Source organism: Chaetura pelagica, unplaced genomic scaffold (assembly GCF_000747805.2).
Source record: "Chaetura pelagica isolate M959 unplaced genomic scaffold, ChaPel_1.0 scaffold83, whole genome shotgun sequence".
Taxonomy (NCBI): Eukaryota; Metazoa; Chordata; class Aves; order Apodiformes; family Apodidae; genus Chaetura; species Chaetura pelagica.
Genome location: NW_009952893.1, coordinates 3,978,949 through 3,996,886, shown reverse-complemented (window position 1 = coordinate 3,996,886; position 17,938 = coordinate 3,978,949). Strand labels below are relative to the sequence as shown.

General features: G+C 39.9%; 1 protein-coding gene across 1 annotated transcript in view; it reads right to left on the bottom strand.

The window, feature by feature from the left end:
- Window positions 1-3,446: 3,446 nt before the first annotated feature.
- SGK3 (serum/glucocorticoid regulated kinase family, member 3) overlaps window positions 3,447-17,938 on the bottom strand; it is a 30,768-nt gene continuing 16,276 nt past the window's right edge. The window contains exons 6-16 of the mRNA XM_009995556.1: window positions 15,994-16,043; window positions 14,751-14,808; window positions 13,872-13,955; window positions 13,649-13,780; window positions 10,497-10,609; window positions 9,172-9,208; window positions 8,972-9,058; window positions 7,359-7,454; window positions 6,425-6,580; window positions 5,268-5,357; window positions 3,447-4,190 (exon numbers count right to left, since the gene is read on the bottom strand). Coding sequence (XP_009993858.1) covers window positions 4,020-4,190; window positions 5,268-5,357; window positions 6,425-6,580; window positions 7,359-7,454; window positions 8,972-9,058; window positions 9,172-9,208; window positions 10,497-10,609; window positions 13,649-13,780; window positions 13,872-13,955; window positions 14,751-14,808; window positions 15,994-16,043 — 1,074 coding nt within the window. The 3' untranslated portion in view covers window positions 3,447-4,019. The remainder of the gene's footprint in view (window positions 4,191-5,267; window positions 5,358-6,424; window positions 6,581-7,358; window positions 7,455-8,971; window positions 9,059-9,171; window positions 9,209-10,496; window positions 10,610-13,648; window positions 13,781-13,871; window positions 13,956-14,750; window positions 14,809-15,993; window positions 16,044-17,938) is intronic.

The window sequence follows — 17,938 nt, the reverse complement described above, 5'->3', positions numbered from 1 at the left end:
ACGAAACTTTCCCAACCACAGTTTTGCTCTGGAGGCTGAATATACTCTTCAGTGCTGTTCTCCTTGTGTATTGCTCACAGCTTTACAGTTCTTTACAAGTAGAATCTTGTACCAGGAAGCACTACTTGTCTGAATTTAGAGGGAGAATTACTAAGGCAAAAATACGGTATTTTTTATATATGTATCTGCTTTACTGTCTTACAGATTTTTCTTCCACAGTGTCCTCTGTCCTCCCTGTAGATGACCAATATGAAATACCACTTAGACCTTCGCTACCTGGTAAAGGACAAGACAGAGAAGCACTGGGCTGATAAGCAAGCAAAGCTCACAGCGTCTGAAAGATCCCTTGCAGGAGTTTACAGAACTGGCTTTGAGAGGACAAATAGCTCGACACCCGGAAGAGGAGTGACTGGCCACCAGTGAAACACCCGCATGGCAGCAGTGTTATATCCTGCTGTCTTGAGAGTCATACACTGTGGGATGGTAGATGTGCCTGGAAGTATCAAATACCCAGCTGAAGTTGAAAGAGAATTTACAGTAAGGATTTCATCCCCCTCTGCCCCCCAGTTTCTTCAGGATTACTTCTACACAATTCCTGCTTTATCCCTTGAAATCTTCAGCAAGAAGGGATTAAAGAAACACAGACAGATCTACCGTATGTTCCCGACCCTGGTGCTCCCCAGGCGGGAAGGGAAGGAAAGGAAAGGACACCAAACGTGACTAGGGAGGCCCAGGTCGTTGTGCACCAGTCGTCGCTTCAGCTTGAACTAATGTGGCCCGTCCCAGTGCTCCCCAGTGCCCTCCCGGCCCGGTCACCCCGCTCACGGGCACTGCCGGGGGGCACAGCCCCAGCCCAGCGCCCCTGCCTCACAGACCCCCCGCAGCACCGGGGGTTTCGGTGACCCCGATGGGGCCGGGGCTGAGCAGCCTCCAGGGATGAGGGCGGGAGAGCCGAGGGGCCCGCGCTGCTGCGGCCGCAGCCCCCGCAGGGCCCAGGAAAGGGTCACGCACTGAAGTGCAACGTATCCATAAAGCCTTTTTCTCTCACGAATCAGTACTGCAGATTGAACGGTGGCCTTCAGCACGGCTGCTCTCTGCAGACCTGCCTCGCAGGGCAGCACCTCTGAGCTCCTTCTTTCTGTTCGACTTCAGTTCATGTTCTTACAACTGCTGTGTGTTTAATCCAGTCCATCGTGTCCTTTTCTCTCGCTGTCCTCCCAGGCCAAAAGGCAGGACAGCACGTTCCTGTGGTTCCACAGCGCCAGGAGAGGAGGCCTGCTCCTCACAGGGCTCAGCTGCACCTCTGGAAGCTGAGGAACAATCCCCTTTTGCTATCCACAGGTTCAAACACCCCTGCGTTAGTCACAAAAAGACACATTTTCCCTCTCTTTATTACATCTGACACAACAGGGAGGGAGAACCACAGGTGGTTCCTGTGTGGCTTCTTCAACCATCTCCTGTCCAGGCTGTACCACAACTCGTGCTTCAGATTCCCCTTCTCAGCTCAGGGTGGGTGAAGGGGCTACTACACTCAAACCTGCTGTCTTACTTTGAAAACCAGCATCGTGAAATGCAGAAAGAGATGCAGAGTGAGAGCAGTAGATACAGAAGCACTGTGAGGTTTCACTGCCTGATGTACATAGTCTGTTACCTTCAGAAGCCCTGATCTGACAGAGGCATTTCAGAACATGAACTTGCAGAAGGAAAAAAGTGAACTCAAGTATTGCAAGTGATATGTTCAACATGAACATTTTGCCAAGAAGGCAGATCCTTCTGAAGAAAAAGCTTAGTAAGCAATTATTAGGCTACTCTACCAGAAGTAATTTCAACTACTACCTTTAAAAAAAACCAACAACAACAAAAAAGAAACCCGAGAAACCCCGTATTTATGACCAAAAAAAGATAAAGAGAAAAAAAAAGAACAAACCAACCCCCCCAGACACTCAGGCAGCTAGGCACAGACATTTTTGAAGTACAAGACAAAGGAAGTTCTAGCTCCTACAGCAATGACTTCCAAATTATACCCTCTCCTTCCCATCTCTCTACCAGCACTTCTGCCCCTTGCTGGGAGAAGCAGAAAGCAGCTACACGTGCTTCCTTGCCATAAAGAGAAGGTAGCTACAGTAGCCCACAACCATTTCAGGAGTACAGATTGTAAAAATTCACTATGAGAATGGGTACTTCCTTTCTTATAATTGATTTCTGCTTTTCACTCCATCAGGCAAACGTATTCAGTAAAAAAAAAAAAAAAAAGGAAAAAGATGCTCAGATTGTCCTGAACAGCTGCACAGCTATTTCCAAAGAGCAGCACTATGCAAAATGAGCACCAAGCTACCAGTCTGCTCCCACAAACAATACAGTTCTCCCTCTTTTCCATGCCTATGCCAAAAATTCTCGCTTCTTTTACCCAGCTACTCCTGCCAACACCTCACATAGCAGCTGCTCAGTAACACTTGAGCACCAAGCAGGAGATCATGCTATAGAGATACTCTCTGAGATAAGCAAGGAATTATGTTTTAGTTTTCATTTACCTCAAGTTCCACTGTTCACACAACATTAATTTCAAAATAATTGTCATTTGGTACACTCATTCTCCCAGTATTCTGAAATTTTAACTGATCTTGATGCAACAGAGACAGCATTTCTCTTAGCTAGTTCTTGTTTTGTGAAAAATGAAATTATTTAGATTTATCCAACATTCAGCTCTGGCTACTCATCACTGTCTTACCAGACCTCTCTTAAATCAAGGTGTTTCACTGAATGTACGTATGAACAAAAACCAGAACACTTCTGAAGTAATGGACAAAAATAAGTTGTTATTTACAAGTAATATATATATATAAAAAAACTACTACCATGATAGGCCTTTATACACTGTAACTGCAGTCAATTTTTGCATTGTTTAAAAAAATTTCCTTAAACAGAAATAGTTCAGAATTATCAGTTTGTCCATACACATGTATGTTATGAGAAATACAACAGCTTTTCACATTTTTTAAATTACCAGCAAAATCTACATTTTTTTCCCCCTAATATCAAGTGAAGATATTAAAATGGTGCAAACTGGAACACAAAGATAAGTAGCTATGAATGCGGAGAAACAATCAATTTGGAACATACTAGTGTTTCAAACTACAGATCCGTGAGAAAAATCCCTAATATTTGGCATGATCCCCTAACACCCACCCCAAAAGGTCAAAGCAAGATAGCCTTTTTAAGTAACAGTGATTATTGCATATTTTATCTTTGGAAAAGCAGTTTTAACCAAAAAACATTTCTAATGTAGTTGAAATATAGACGTATTTATCTCAAGGAGGAAAGAAAAGTAGAACACATGATCAGTAATGTTATCACATCAATCCAGTTAGTTGGTTCCATCCTTGCTTTGAGTAATCCCCCATGCCTCAGACTGAGTAAGTGGGCACTTCAGCAAGCACTAGAGCAACAACCCAGTTTTACACTGACCAACTTTTCGTTCTGTAGAATTCCTTTAAGAATAACAGTCTTCACTTATATTAAACTCTCATTTAAGTGCTGACAGGTAAATTAACATATTTCAAACTGATACAAGTAGGAAAACATTTACCTTTTTTTAAACCAGGATATACAAAAGACGATTTGCATAGTTACAATTCAAGCACAAAGTCACTGTAAATAGGTACAAAAGCATTTACAGATTTACTAAATTTGCTGCTGTTTGTGCCAGCCAAATCTAAACATAGGTATCAATGTAAACTTGAAGGGATTGAGAACAGTCAGTGTTTTTGCTTAAAAAATATGTAGAGAATACTTTTTAAACTTTGTTAAAAATACTTTCTGCAGCAGGAACAAACAGTTCAACCCCTAAAGAAAGCCATCCAAAATGCCCAAATTCCTCCCATACAGCAGAGAAAGGCTGTTCATAGGTTTCAAACCCACATACAAAACGAGGCACTGTTCACACTATTTTGGAATGTGTCCATAACCCTAACATTTCAGTTTACCCCAAGACTTCCAAAACACTGTTGGCTTCTAACCTCCTAGGAAAACATGTCTTCAGAAGGTGGTGCATAAGAAAATCCAACAAATGCATCATCGGCCTCTAGGACACTGGCATTAACAATGCTGTAATCGGAAGAAACGCAAACTGAGTATGGGACCATTTCTTCTGTAAACACTGCATCAAAATTCCCAATATCATCTGGTCCAACCTACAAAACAGAAAGACCTCAATCAGCTGTCACATTAATACTGAGTTTTAAACTTGGGCTTCTCCTTTAGATTTCAAATTTAACTCTTAGTTACGTACTTTAAGTTGTTCTTTCCTATTTAAGTACAGGAAATGTAAGGAAGCACACTACAGTATCCCTGAAAACAGCTATCAAAAAGCCTGCTTGTTTCTTTTAGGCTGGAGTTCAGTCCAAACCCTACACACTTCACAATCTAATAAACTTAGAAATATGTAGAAATGTCTCTTTTTAAATGACTGTTAGGGAGATGTAAAAATGGAACCCATCTCCAACCAGATTAACACCCTCAAAAAAAACCCTCCCCAAACAAACCAACCAAAAATCCCCTCCCAAAAAACAAGCCACACCAAATAATCCTTCTCCCTCCCTCTTCAATAATACTTTGGGTGTTACATTCTAGCAACAGTACTGTTATGATAGATCAGCTTTCCAGCAACAAAACTAAGAACTAAAGTGTAGTAATATTTAGTCAGAGAAGAGACAAGAGCTGGAACTTCTTCACCAAAGAGTTGTAGGCTCAGCAAAAGGTGATGCTCTGGTGAGACTTTAGAAAGGACTTTCTAGCCACTTCTGCATTCTGCTCCACTCCACTCTCCCTTACATCTCCCCCTTCCCCCAGAAGTTTTTGGACATGCAATCACAGGTTGACAAAGTTTAAACTGATGGGAGGACAAACCAGGGCTCAATAACTAAAAAAAAAACCCAAAACACAAAAAAACAACAAACAGAGACCAGTGGTTTGGAAAGCCTTAAAGTAAAAAGGCTATCTGTATTTTCTTCTTAGGTCTTCAGACCCCACAAATACTGACAGTACTTCAAACAGGAATGAGCAGAGGGAACATTGATATGGCAAACTGAGTTTTAAGCAGGGAAAAAAAAGACAGTATCACTGCTCAGAAGCATGACTGCTCAAAAGGCAGGTCAGCACTGTGGGGTTCTCATTCTTCACCATTCTGGAAAAAACATTATTTGTAAACAGATGAGCCCTCAAAGGCATAAATTTGGTCAGGATGAACTAAACCAACACCAGGTACCTACCACATTAGGATTAAATGGTGGTGGAATCTTCTTCTGAAGAAGATCAGTCCAGCTGAGAGATTCAAAGAATGGGTGTTTTTGAATTTCAAGCTATAACAAGGAATAAATATTAGAAATCTCAGAAATCAATCCTGAGCATCACAGTAAATACTACTTCTGACTATACATGTCAATTCTTCAGTTTGTTCACTATTTACTTTGCAATAAAAGTTCTAGGTGGTAAAATCAGCAATTAAAATTTATTAGCCTGCCTCTACAAACTGGTCTCTTTTTAATATAGTATTTTTTGCTTTTAAGCCTTAAAACCAACCACCCTGAAGTCTACCACAAAGCAAGAACGTGTTCTGTTAGTATCTCTGCTCCTGCCTTAAAGCTTTGTTAGTTTTTGTAAAGCAGATCACCGAGAGGTGGCTGCTTCAACAACTCTGCAATATGCCTACCAGTAATGAAGCAGTGAACAGCTATGCCAAGTGCTACCAGCCTTTCATCTGGCTCCACGCTGTGAGAAAGTACAATGTCATAGTCTAAAAGTTCTTGTAAGGTCAACAGACTACCTAAGGTTAAGACTGCAAACAGAAGACTATGAAGATCTCACAATTAATGGATGGAAGAAGCCCTTCTAAGTAATTTTTCATTGCACAGTAGTGAAGACATTTATACTTTCACACATCACCTTCTTGCAAACCAAGTTTTTGCTGTTACTCTGGGAAAATATTTGCCATGATTTTAAGGCAAAAGAAAAAAAAAAGGAAAAAAAACCAAAAGAGCTGCTGTTTGCACAGCATTCCTCCATACCTGAATACTTCTTTTCATGTAGTCAACTGATGTTACCAGAAAAAGCTTTTTCTTTTGATTATTTCCAAGTTTCCCTACTAACAGTGAAGCCAACACCAGGAATTGTGTTTCCTTTGCTGGCAGGTCCAGCAGCAACCAACCTCAAAATGTTTGTATCCTGTAACAATCACCCCTCTCCTAACCCCAACAGCTTTCAGGGACTGATCACAATGGAGTCTTCAATGCAGAAATAAAAAGGAGGAAGACAGAGACAGACATAATAGAGCAATCTGTGTCTCCAACTATTGAGCTTGTGCTGTGCACATGAATTTGGTAGTGTCCCTTTATATCAGGAGGGCTTGATAAATTAGGACATTACATACAAAATCTTCCCTTGCTCCAAGTCTGCTTTGCCGATCTTTCTCCAAGAGTTCTTCCAGGATAGACCAAGCTGTAAGACTGATTCCTGGCCGCAGAACGAGGGGTTTATGAAGAATGTTCTCATACATCTCGGCAACATCACGGCAGTAAAAAGGAGGCTAAAAAATACAAGTTGTAAATTATTTTTAAGCCACATGAGCCATTTTATTTCATATGATTCTGTAAGACGTACAAACTGCTAGCAAAGAAATCTACCTCTCCTTATGTACTGCTAACTTATAATTCAGCCATTCCCACCCACCTCCTTTTCTCCTAAGAAATAAGTAGCCACTGATGCCATCCAGCTTCAAAGCTCCCATTGAACTTGCCTGGAAAGAACATGAGAGAAGAAAACCAAATCTATCTCCCTATTTAACATCCTGGGGGGCTGGCAGATAAAGGTCAAGAAAACTAACAGAACATATTGTTACTGGAGTGATAACATAAAAGAAACCAAAGCATAGTAAGATTTTTCTTTTAATGCTGCAACAAGAAGTGGAAAAGTTAAGAGATGTTCTGGGAGACTGAAGTGAAAAAAAGTATTTTTATTTATTCCAGTATTTGGCAAAATTTCTCCTTTAAGTTGGGGGTTTTTCAGTGGGTGTTATCACTGTTGATCCTGCTTAGCCTCACGTTCCCTCAAAGTAATGACTACTTGTTTTCTCTGGAGTTATGTCCAGCAGTTCATTGTAAAGCAAAATGTTAAACATCACGAAGCAATGCAAAATCCAAGACAGAACAAGGGGTGCTATGTTAAGGTAAGGTGCTCATCCTTTTAAGCAGAGCATGTCACTGTTCTGTGAAAGTTAGCATCTTTAACAACACGCCAAGGTTACTTTACATAACAGAGGGAGACAAAGGGAACCAACCCCTGACCCCAACATAGTAAATACATACCAGCCCATAAAGCATTTCATAAAGAACTGCACCAAGGCACCACCAGTCTACTGTGTTGTCATACGGCTGCTTTTTAATGACTTCTGGTGCAAGATACTAAAATGAAAAAAAACCCGAATTGTTTTAGAGCATTAGGCTAGCAAGAGTAAAACCTAGGCTTTAGTCCTATCACAGTAAACACCTTCAAAGGAAGCTAATCTAGAGCAATTTTAAGACTGCAAAGTATTTATTTTGTCCTTCAATAAACCTCACAAATACTTAGTCACCACCTGGTCACTTACCAAGCAGGACAGGTTGTTTTCCCAACAATACTTCTCACACACTACTGTTTCACCAAACTACTTTGCCTCCTCTACTATGGAACTTGTTTTACATTTCAGGTACGTTGCTGCACTGTTGCAGAGGCAACACCTCTCAGCAAGCTGGCTACTAGCCATGCCTATTCTGCCACCCTCAGCCTGCATGCTCCCCAGGATGGCAGATGAAGTACTTTGAACTCAACTACTTAAGCTTTTTCTAATCTTCCAAAATCTTTGAGATTTTTAGGTGTTGGAACTCACTAAGTCATTCAACTCAGTGTTTAGGAACACCGAGAAGATTGTTACCATTTTAGCAGGATCATGAAAGATTGTAATTTTAATCTTTGAATAGAAAGGCTAATACACAACTGTGATGCTTAGTCTTGATACTTTTAAGAACTCATCAAGTAACTGTGTTGGCATCGTCTATTGCTTCAATACATGGAAGTCCAAGGTAAGTGTAGAGACCGAGCCTCTGAACACAAGAAAAAATCCCCCACGGATTTTCTCAAACAGACCCAGAGTTACCAATGTTCTACATATTGTCCTTTAAACTTTCTGAAATATTCAACAAACATTGTTTCAGCTCCCATTTAACACTCAGCTTTATGGATTTCTACTCTGATCATAACTAGGATAACTTGTCATATGTTGCCTGTTTTTTTTTGTTCAAATGTTTCAACTTAATACCATTCTTTACTCATCCTTCACTGTCTTCAAGGCCTCTTCTGTAATGTAAAGTATGTTTATCAAAATATCAAGCCACTAATCCTGGCATTTCAGTAAATTCCTCATATATGTTCAAGACTTCCTGATTCTGAGTTTACCAGCCTAGTTTTCTAAGTAAAAAGAGACAACAGCTGAATAAACTCAGTCAGCAAGTTCAGTTTCCCACACACGCAAAATTTGCTCAAGACTCACACATATTATGTCCCTATAAACTTACTAAAAATCAGTGGTAGAATATGGTAAGTAGCTTCATACTGACAAATCTGATGTAGCTGTTACACAAGCTAACTGTACTGCGTCTAGCAGCCTGGAGACATGGGAGGAATAGAATTTTTCAAAAGGGCTGGAAAAAAGGAAGGAAGAGATGAGTTAGGGAGATGTGGGCATAACTAGGTGACACTATATTAGTAGAAAGGACAAAGAACATGTCTGCAGGAAGCTTCTCTTTGGCTTGGCTTCATGGAAGAGCTTGTTGATAGAATGCAAATATTCAACAGTACCAGATGGAATGTTTGAAGTTAAATATTAGTAATAGTCAACATTCATTAATTACTAGTCAAAAAACTATGGAAGTTGTCAACATACTTCTGGTGTGCCACAAAAAGTTGCAGTGGTATCCGAAGTTGCAATCCCTTCTTTACACAGTCCAAAGTCTGTCAACACAACATGACCCTGTTTAAGAAAGAGTGGTATTTTAAAAACAGAACATGGTCTACACGTGGATACATCCAAGTGTCAGTTTTGTGAGAGAACACAGAAAAACAGAAATAACGTTGCATACTTACTAGTGAATCTAGGAGAATGTTTTCTGGTTTTAAATCCCTGTTTAAAAAAACAATAATTGTATTAATTCAAAACAGCAGTCACTAAAACAAGAGCTTCAGAGGCAAGGACTTTTATTTTCCAGTTGTAAGCAGCAAGTTTTGGTGAAAACCTGGAACAGGTTGCCCAGGGAGGTTGTGGATGCTCCCTCCCTGGCAGTGTTCAAGGCCAGGTTGGATGGGGTTTCAAGCTGGTCTAGTGGGTGGTATCCGTGCTCATGCAGAGGGGTTGGAACTAGATGATCTTTAAGGTCCCTTCCAACCCAAACCATTCTATTATTTCTAAATTGTTATCACAGAATTATGGAATGCCAGGTTGGAAGGGACCTCAAGTACCATCTGGTCCAACCTTCCCAGGTAGAAACATGGTTCAGATGAGATGGGCCCAGCACCTTGACAAGATGAATCTTAAAAATGTCCAGTTTTGGGGAATACACCACTTCTCTGGGGAGATTATTCAAATGTTCAATTGCTCTCATTTGAACAATTTTCTTCTGATGTCCAATTAGGACAGGGGTAACTTTACTTATTACCCCTATTTTTTTCCATGTGACTCCTTGTAGAAACGGAGTCTCCATCTTCTTGGTGGACACCCTTTAAGTACTGGAAAAGGGCAATAAAGACTTCCCTAAGCCTTCTTTTCTCCAGGCTTAACAAACCCAGTTCTCTCAGCCTTTCCTCATACATCAGACTGCCCACTCCTTTGATCATCCTCGTGGCCCTTGTCCAGACACTCTCCAGGCTGTCCACAGGTTTTTTCATATAGTGGGGCCCAGAAATGAACACAGTATTGCAGGTGTGGCCTGATAAGTGCTGAGTGGGATGATAACTTAACCTCTGCTGGTGATGCCCTTGTTGATGCAACCCAGCATCTCTTGGCTTTCCCTGCTGCTGCAACACACTGGTCACTTGTACTGAGTTTGTTGTCTACCAAGACTCCAGTGTCCCTTTCTGGAGCTACTCTCCAGAGAGGTGAACCCCAGTCTGAGCTGCACTCCTGGGTTGTTTTCCCAAGTGCAAGTCCTTACACTTGTCCCTGCTGAATTTTTTTTCTTGTTATTCTACTCTTCTTCCAGCCTGCCCAGGTCCTCCTTGGAAAGTGGCTCTCTGTTCTGGAATGTCTACTTCTCCACTCAACTTGGTGAACTAAAAACTATTTACCACCACAAAATAAGTATTTACCACCATGTTGGAGTTCCCCATAGGATAACTTCATGTAGTGTGTTTTTATTCAGTAATTTCTCCTATTTTGAACTTCTGCAGGAGAAGGATAAATTTCAGAAACATACCTGTACACTATATTTATGGAGTGTAAGTAGCCCAGTGCACTGGCTATTTCAGCAGCATAAAATCTGGCTCTGTGCTCAGGAAAGGAACGTTCTCTTTGTAAGTGAAAGAACAGCTGTAAATATGAAAACAGTAAATAAGAATATTACACACAAAAAAGCAGGGTAATAACATGTAATTTTAAGAGTGAAAAGTAATTTTATTTAGCTGTCCACTTAAAAAAATAATCATAAAATGAAATATAACACAGAATCACAGAATCTTATGGGTTGGAAGGGACCTCGAAAGATCACCTAGTCCAACCCCCCTGCCAGAGCAGGGTCACCTAGAGCACATCACACAGGAACACATCCAGGTGGGTTTTGAACATCTCCAGCGAAGGAGACTCCACAACCTCCCTGGGCAGCCTGTTCTAGTGCTCTGTCACTCTTACAGTAAAGAACTTCTTCCTGATATTCACATGGAACCTCCTAAGCTTCAGTTTGCACCCATTGCCCCTTGTCCTATCATTGGATATCACTGAAAAAAGCCTGGCTCTGTCCTCCTGACACTCGCCCTTAACATATTTGTAAACTTTGATGAGGTTGCCCTTCAGTCTCCTCTTCTCCAAGCTAAAGAGACCCAGCTCCCTTGGCCTTTCCTCATCAGGGGGATGTTCTACTCCCTTCATCATCTTTGTGGCTCTGTGCTGGACTCTTTCAAGCAGTTCCCTGTCCTTCCTGAACTGAGGGGCCCAGAACTGGACACAATATTCCAGATGTGGCCTCACCAAGACAGAATAGAGGGGAAGGAGAACCTCTCTGACCTACTAACCACACCCTTTCTAATACACCCCAGGATGCCATTGGCCTTCTTGGCCACAATGGCACATTGCTGGCTCATGGTCATCCTCCTGTCCACCAGGACCCCCAGGTCCCTTTCTCCTACACTGCTCTCCAGCAGGTCAGCCTCCAAACTGTATTGGTCCATGGGGTTGTTCTTCCCCAGATGCAAAACTCTACACTTGCCCTTGTTGAATTTCATCAAGTTTCTCCCCGCCCAGCTCTCCAGCCTGTCCCGGTCTCGCTGAATGGCAGCACAGCCTTCTGGTGTGTCAGCCACTCCTCCCAGCTTTGTGTGATCAGCCAACTTGCTGAGGGTACATTCTATACCCTCATCCAGGTCGTTGATGAGAATACTGAACAGTACCAGTCCCAGGACCGACCCCTGAGGGACTCCACTAGTTACAGGCCTCCAACTGGATTCTGTCCCATTGACCACAACTCTCTGACTTCTTCCTTTCAACCAGTTCATGATCCACCTCACCACCTGACCATCAAGACCACACTTCCTCAGTTGATCTACAACGATGCTGTGGGAGACAGTGTCAAATGCTTTACTGAAATCAAGATAAACCACATCTACCACCCTACCATCGTCTATCCACCTAGTTACTTCTTCATAGAAGGCTATAAGGTTGGTCAAACATGACTTCCCCTTGTTAAACCATGTTGACTGCATGACTTTGTTATTCCTTTACTCACTTCCCTTCCTTTCTTTTGTAGCTCATACAAAAACATTCACCTAAAACCAAGTCAAAAGGAATCAGAATAAACCACTAAACTGTGAAACAGAGGTTGGCAAGATTAAATCATGCAAGGTAGCCTCCTGACAGATACGGAAGTCTAGCCAGAGATTAAACTATAAACATGCAGATGAAACTATACTACCCATTTAACCTCTAAAAATTGTAAGGAAACAGAAATTTTCTGGTTTCTGCCTAGAAAGTTTGGGGGAAAATATAAAAAGCAACCACAGCTTTCCAAGCATTTCATTCAAACTTGAAAGTTGTTTTGAACTGTATTTTAGTTTGCCTGAAACATGCCAAACAAAGCTGTGGCCAGGAATAGAGCAAACGAGGATTTTGCTAATACCATCTATCTAAGATGACAACACATTAGACAAGAGAAAGGTCCAGCTTGTCCCAGATTTGACACTTAGAGGTACCAGAAGGCCAGCTCTAGGAGGGCCATAATTACCGACAGTAGGACATGTGAATATGAACTAATATACATGCTGGCTCAGATCTCCTTGTGGTTTATGCAGCATACTTTGTACTTGTCTGTGTATATCCAGCTGCAGCAACATAATAGGAAGCCCTAAGAGATGCCAAAACAAACTATTTAAATTCTATCCCTTCTCCTGCGCTCTTTCAGCTTCCAGAGTTTTATCATCTGCAACAGTATCCTGTCTCATCCTTATTTCCTGTTCTGCTTTAAGTATCCGTAACACCTTCTGAAATGTGTACATTTTATACCAATATACCAAACTGAAAACACAGCAAGTAACAAGACATACAGGTCTTCTTTAAAGAATCTATGTTAGATAGTTCCTTTCATACAACAATTTTTCACTGTTTTCCTCAATCAGAACTCCTTTTCTATCTAGGTCAAGGCATTTTTAGTTTACAAAACCCCTAATTCTCCATAAAATCTTTTCAAGGAACAGAAGCAACATTTTATACCCTTCTCAAGTGTACTGGCTATTCAACCAGTTTCTACACGAGTTTCTTGAGCACTCCAGAAAGTACCACCTACTTTGAGAAGCAACAGGTCCCTGGCTGAATATAAACTGATCCAGAAGTATATTTAAACATATACAGACTTTCTCCATTTCTTTCACAAGTCTTCTCCCAAGTTGCTTAATTGCTCCTCAGTTTCAACAGCATCATTTCAAGGCAAAGAATCCTGAGGATAAGGCTATTTCGCAAGAAGTAATTTGACCATGGGAAGATAAAGAATAATCCCAAGATTTCCAATAATATCAATGTAGTAAGTACAGTTGCCAGTTTCTTTCCTTCTGCTTTTGAAATACCATCATCTCAGCTAATGCAGACACAAGAGGAAAAGGTAATTTTACATAGTGAAAAATGTCAACGTAAGATTAATTTGTAGTAAATGTACTTTTATGCAACCATAAAGCACAATTCTGACAATCATGAATAGATTTGGTATTCAAGTTGTAGATAAGTAGAGAAGTCTGTAGTTACAGCAGATAACAGGGTTTTCAAAATTCAGGAAATACTGAGTATAACTCCCTGTAAAGGATCAGTTTGTTCCTCCCACCTAGAATAAGCAAAACAGAGAGTCTCAAATCCAAATACAACACCACATACCTCTCCTCCATTAACAAAATCCAGGACAAAGTAAAGCTTTTCCGTTGTTTGGAATGAGTAATGTAATCCAACCAAAAATGGATGTTTCACATTTTTCAAAAGCACATTACGTTCCGCCATAATATGTTTTTGCTGTAAAGAAGATTATTAAGTAAACAGGAATGATTTTGTAATTAAGGGAAAAAGGAAGGGAGGTGGGTGGAGAAAACATATTTCTCTTCACCTCTTTCCTATTAAGAACAATTTTTTTCTGCAGCACTTTGACAGCATAGTATTTCCCATCCAGTTTTCGTTTTGCAAGAAGAACCTGTGAAATTCAAAACAAATGAAGAAATGTGATTGTTGCAGTTAACATTTCTGTAAATAGTATTTTCATAATTTCAGTGTTACTATAAAGTATTCATGCTACTTTTTCATAACAAAGTTCCTTTGCTTTTAATATAGTCAATCAGTAGTATAATCATCAATAGAGTAAGCTTATACTTGTGTAAAATCTGTCCTAACAGTGATATCAGGAAAGACTGAACCAAAGCATTTATTTTCCAGGACCTGCTCAATCACTATCAAGATCAATGTCAGCTGATTTTGTAAGTTTTAAAGACAATTTAACAGAAAACAACAACTTAAACCCCAAGATTGCAAGAGGCATTCTCTGTTGCATCTTTGCAGAATATCAATATTTAAGTCACTTTTCAATGGGCTGTTGCTCATACTGCTCCACAGCATCAGGGGCTCACAAAACCATCCATGCCAACAAAGGGAAGAATTACACCATTTGTGCTCCAGCTGCTGCATAAGCACAGGGCTACCTCCCTTCCTCTCTGGGGGAAACAGAGGAACCCTGTTGCTCTTAGCACGAACGGAAAATGCTCCCTTTTGTTGCTTCCAACAAGTGACTGAGGCAACCAATTGCAACACTAGGGAAAAAATGGCAGGACTATAAAGAAGCAGCAACAGGGATCCAGTATGTCAGTTCATATGCCACTCCAGACTGATACTGCCTCCAGAACCCTTGGCCAAGCTTTGTCAACAGTCACTGTTGCACAAGACACCAGCCAGCACCCTTGCAAGCAGGATAAAACACAGCAATAAGAAAGCTCACCTTGCCAAAGCTTCCTTTCCCAATAACTTTCAGGAAATCAAAGTCTGTTGGTTTAGCACTGAAAGATATTTAGGAAGGAGACAGGTCATCTAGTTAGAAACCACAAGCTTTATAGCTGTACAACAGTCCAGTGTAGCACTTTCCTCCATGGAAAGTATTCAAATTGTATAATTTGTTTTATTTTGTAAGTTTAAGATAAAAAGGAGGAGCAAGACTGTTCTTCTATTCTCCCTAATCTAGTTTTTAAGTTTCTATTTCCCCATTACTTTTTCTGGAGTTTTTTTTCTCATTTCCAGAGGGCAAAATGGACTCTTCAGTTTATGCAAGGAAAGGAAGGAAGAATCAAGTTTGTTATCTATTCTCTTTTTGCTTAGTCCATCCTTCCCTCCTATCCTCTCCTCTCATTTTAAATTACAGCAAGAGGAAGGAGGGAGGCTTTAACACCTTCCCCTTCTGTGTGTACATATGAACTCACTCTCAGTTTTTCCACTTCCCACATCACCACTCCTTTCAATTATTTCCCAGGATTCCCTCACATTTTCCTAAATACAATAGAGAGATATTTTTGTCAGTGAAACAATTATTCATGTTTTGAAATTCAAAACCAACAGTTACATCACCACACACCTCTCCGTTTACTGCCCCTGAAAGGAAGTACTCTTAAATTTCATTTCTTACTGCAGTCTATTAAGCATTTCCTCCTGTTAGCTCAGAACAAATCTGTGAGGAAAGCAAAACCAAAAATAGCAGTCATCTCCTAGATGAGAAAAGCACAAAATCACACACAAAAGAGAACAGAAACTCTAGAGAAGACATCAAACTGAGAAGCAAGTTATGACTGCAGCAACTAGGCTTGTGGTATCAGCAACACAACCTGTTCCTTTGCCGTGCATTAAATCCAACTTATTTTCATAAACTGTTCATATTCTTAAGACCAATGTGACCACTCCCACAACTGGGTCATCTTTGCCATACCATCCTTAAGTAAAAAGATTGCAAAAACTGAAGGTGAAAAGGAAATTAAAACTCATTGTTTATGTAGCATAGGAATCAATGTTTTGCTTCCTCCCAAGCAATGAAAATCAACAAATAAAGGCATATATGCTACGAACTTTTAATACTATTAACAATTACACATAGTCTAATTTTTCAGGTTTTAAAATTAATTTTAATAAAATTTCATTAAAATAAAATTTCTACATTAAATTGAATTACATTTTAATTAAATTTAATTGAAACCTACTGAGGATTTCCAGATGGTCCCAAGTTGATATTCTGTGAGGTAGAGTTTAACTGTTGGGAGAGACAAAGAGGTTTATTTTTAATATTATTTTTTTAAATTCTCTCCTATTTCATCCAGTATTAATTTCAAAATACTCTACTAATTTGCTTAATCCATACACTTGTTACATCAGATTTTTAAAGACCTCCAACATGCAGATGGGGAACTTTGTGAATTGAAATATCTAGCCATCATCATCTTGTTACAAATTATTTCTACACACATCGTATTCAAGGATGAAGGTAATAATCGTGTCCAGACACAGAAGACAATATTAAGAACAAAAATTAAGTGCTTCAACAAGCAACTTCTTCTTCATCCAGAACTTAATCCTTCCTGTATTTGCTCTAGAAACATATTTTCTCCCTTTTCTTCTAAGTTTTCTGAGATACTACCAATAAAATATTTTTAAACCCACACTGTTTATGCAAGAGTAGCTAATAAAAAGACAAAGTGCTTTTAAAAAAAACAAAAGTGAACATTTGCCACACCCCAAGAAAAACACTGCCAACCTTTTTTATCCTGACATTAAAGGCTAACTAACTCAATTCCAGGAATGTCACGCATCTTACCAGTGCACACCCATACAGAAATTCTAAATTACAGGGAGAGAAAGAAACCACCATAATTTAGGTAATTGTCTTAATTTTCTTTTCCCTTTAAAAATCAGTATTTGCAACCTTCACTGTGGTTTTGGACTCTACCGGAGAAGGCTAAACTGCATTCAAATTCAAATGACTTGGCAATGGGACAGCAGCAGCGTTACCCTAGGGAAGCAGAGAATGCCCTGACAGCAGCACTGGATGATGCTGTTCACTATTAAGAGCCAATCACACAGTGGTACTGGAGAGCTTCAAAAAAACTACTATCTTAGGGTTGGAATTTTTCTGTTCTTAAGGGCTTGCTTTTGTTTTGTGTCCTTCAGATTCATTGCTTACAGAAACTATGAGAAGGGGAATTTTCTATCACAAAGTATAGTCCGGGCCACTGTGCATTAAATCTCTTCCTATTTTGGAATTTGTTGTAGCAAATCACTAACTTTCCACAGAAAGTTTAGATCATTCCTCATTACTTAAAATGCCTTACAAAGGAGAAGGAAACTGGTATTTCAAATTAGAATTTTGCTGCATGCTCACTGTGCTGTCAACCACTTAAAAAAAAGTCAAAGACTGGCATCTCTGAAGCTGTCAGAAAACACAGCATCTGCTATGGTTCACAAATAAAGCAAAAAGAACAACTCTTACATCTTTAACAAGGACTGAATAAGAAGAGAAGTACTAAGATCACATCTGTATGCCAAGAAGTAAGTCATAAAGAAAAAAAGCTCAAATATGGCACATCTGCTTTCCTAGAAATATTCCTTTTTTAAAAAAACAACACAACTGTTTCTGGAGGCTGTAAATTAATTTTCAGAGAAACCATCTAGCTATGTAGTGACTTTTGTGACAAAAGAGGCTTCAGACCTCACACAGTGTTATATATGAAATGAAATAAAAACCATCCTTGCTCCTGAGTGGCTTTTAGAAAGACTGCATTTTTTTTTCTCTGAGAGAATCATATTTCTTCCCTATTTAAAAAAAACCAAACAATCAAACAAAAAGGCAATTAAACATTCAATCTTTGCTGCTACTTGCCAGATGTCCTCAGAAGAATCTCTGAAAAGATTGCTAAAACTAAGACAGCTAAGCCATTACTACAGCTGGGTTTCTTTAACCCACATAGCAAGGGATGGAAGAAGCAAGACAAAGCTAGCTAGCACTTTTACCCCTCTTCGCAGTTCACATTCGACAGAAAAATATCTTAAGAGTCCACAGTGGAACACATCTGTTCAAAAGAGCATGGAGGGGATTTATTGCAAAAACAACCAGTAATTTTCAGTAAATATTACACTTTAGATTGCCCTCAA